This window comes from Mandrillus leucophaeus, unplaced genomic scaffold, assembly GCF_000951045.1.
Source record: "Mandrillus leucophaeus isolate KB7577 unplaced genomic scaffold, Mleu.le_1.0 Scaffold6, whole genome shotgun sequence".
Lineage (NCBI taxonomy): Eukaryota > Metazoa > Chordata > Mammalia > Primates > Cercopithecidae > Mandrillus > Mandrillus leucophaeus.
Window position 1 is genome coordinate 638,162 of NW_012106474.1, and position 1,447 is coordinate 639,608.

The 1,447-nt window shown below is 58.7% G+C and overlaps 1 protein-coding gene across 1 annotated transcript in view; it reads left to right on the top strand.

Moving 5' to 3' along the window:
• The window catches only part of ABR (active BCR-related), a 123,141-nt gene that overhangs the window by 40,989 nt on the left and 80,705 nt on the right, over window positions 1–1,447 (top strand). The window contains exon 5 of the mRNA XM_011999649.1: window positions 1,335–1,426. Coding sequence (XP_011855039.1) covers window positions 1,335–1,426 — 92 coding nt within the window. The remainder of the gene's footprint in view (window positions 1–1,334; window positions 1,427–1,447) is intronic.

Genomic DNA, 1,447 nt, shown 5'->3' on the forward strand with positions numbered 1-1,447 from the left:
GAGTGCAGTGGCGCGATCTCGGCTCACTGCAAGCTCCACCTCCCGGGTTCACGCCATTCTCCTGCCTCAGCCTCCTGAGTAGCTGGGACTACAGGCGCCGCCACCACGCCCGGCTAATTTTTTGTATTTTTAGTAGAGATGGGGTTTCACCGTGTTAGCCAGGATGGTGTCGATCTCCTGACCTCATGATCCACCCGCCTCGGCCTCCCAAAGTGCTGGGATTACAGGCATGAGCCACCACGCCCGGCCAGTGGTCATCTTTTTTTTTTGAGACTGAGTCTCACTGTGTTGCCCAGGCTGGGGTGCAATGGCGCAATCTCAGCTCACTGCAACCTCCACCCTCTGGGTTCAAGCAAATCTCCTGCCTCAGCCTCCCAAACTCCTAGCTGGGATTACAGGCAGGTGTCACCACGCCCAGCTAATTTTTGTATTTTTACTAGAGAGGGGGTTTTACCATGTTGACCAGGCTGGTCTCGAACTCCTGACCTCAGGTGATCTGCCCGCCTTGGCCTCCCAAAGTGCTGGGATGACAGGCATGAGCCACCGCGTCTGGCCTCGGTCATCTTAATTGTATACTTTGAATACTCTCACCTACATGTTACAGCAGACGTAGGTCACACCGCGTATCATACAGGAAAGGCTGGGACAGATGGGGACGGCCTCCTGGCTCTGAGCAGGGGTTGGAAACTCTTGAAATCCCACGTGGAGCAGAAACCACCCAGAGCCCAAGTTAGAGTTGGCTGCAGGTCCCTTCTGGACACAGCTGCAGCCCCAGGCTGGACCACCCAGGTCTCGTCCCCGGGGGGGCTAGAGAAGCCAGGGAGGAGTAGCGCGGACAGGCCTGAGCGGGTCTCAGCTCTCGGTTGAGCCGGAACTAGATGAAGTTCTCTGCCGCGGTCGGGAGGGATTGCAAGCGAGGATGTACGTGCCCCAGGGTGGAGAAACCAGGTTGTCCTGGGCAGGGGGCACCAGGGGTAGCTGCGGAGAGCCCCATGCGTTGCGCACACTTGATGTGCCAGGCACTGTGCTGTTGTACACGCACCATCTCGATGAGTCACCTTAGGAGGCAGACATCATCATCCGCACTTTACAGCAGGTGAACTGGGATTCAGAGAGGTCAGGGAGCCGCCTGAGATCACAGCTGAGAAGCCTGTCGGGATCCAGACCCACATCCGTGTGACTCCGAAGGCAGTGCTTGACCCACCTTGGTTAAGGGGTTACAGGCTATGCCGCCCCTCGGTTCAGCCCTCCCTGGCTGGCCGTGCCCCCGCATGCAGGCTCGGCCCTCGGCCGCACTCCCCGCTGAGCAGGCTGGGGTCTGCCATCTCCCTCAGACACGACAGCTGGTGAAGGACGGCTTCCTGGTGGAAGTGTCGGAGAGCTCCCGGAAGCTGCGGCATGTCTTCCTCTTTACAGATGTCCTACTGTGTGCCAAGCTGAAGAAGAC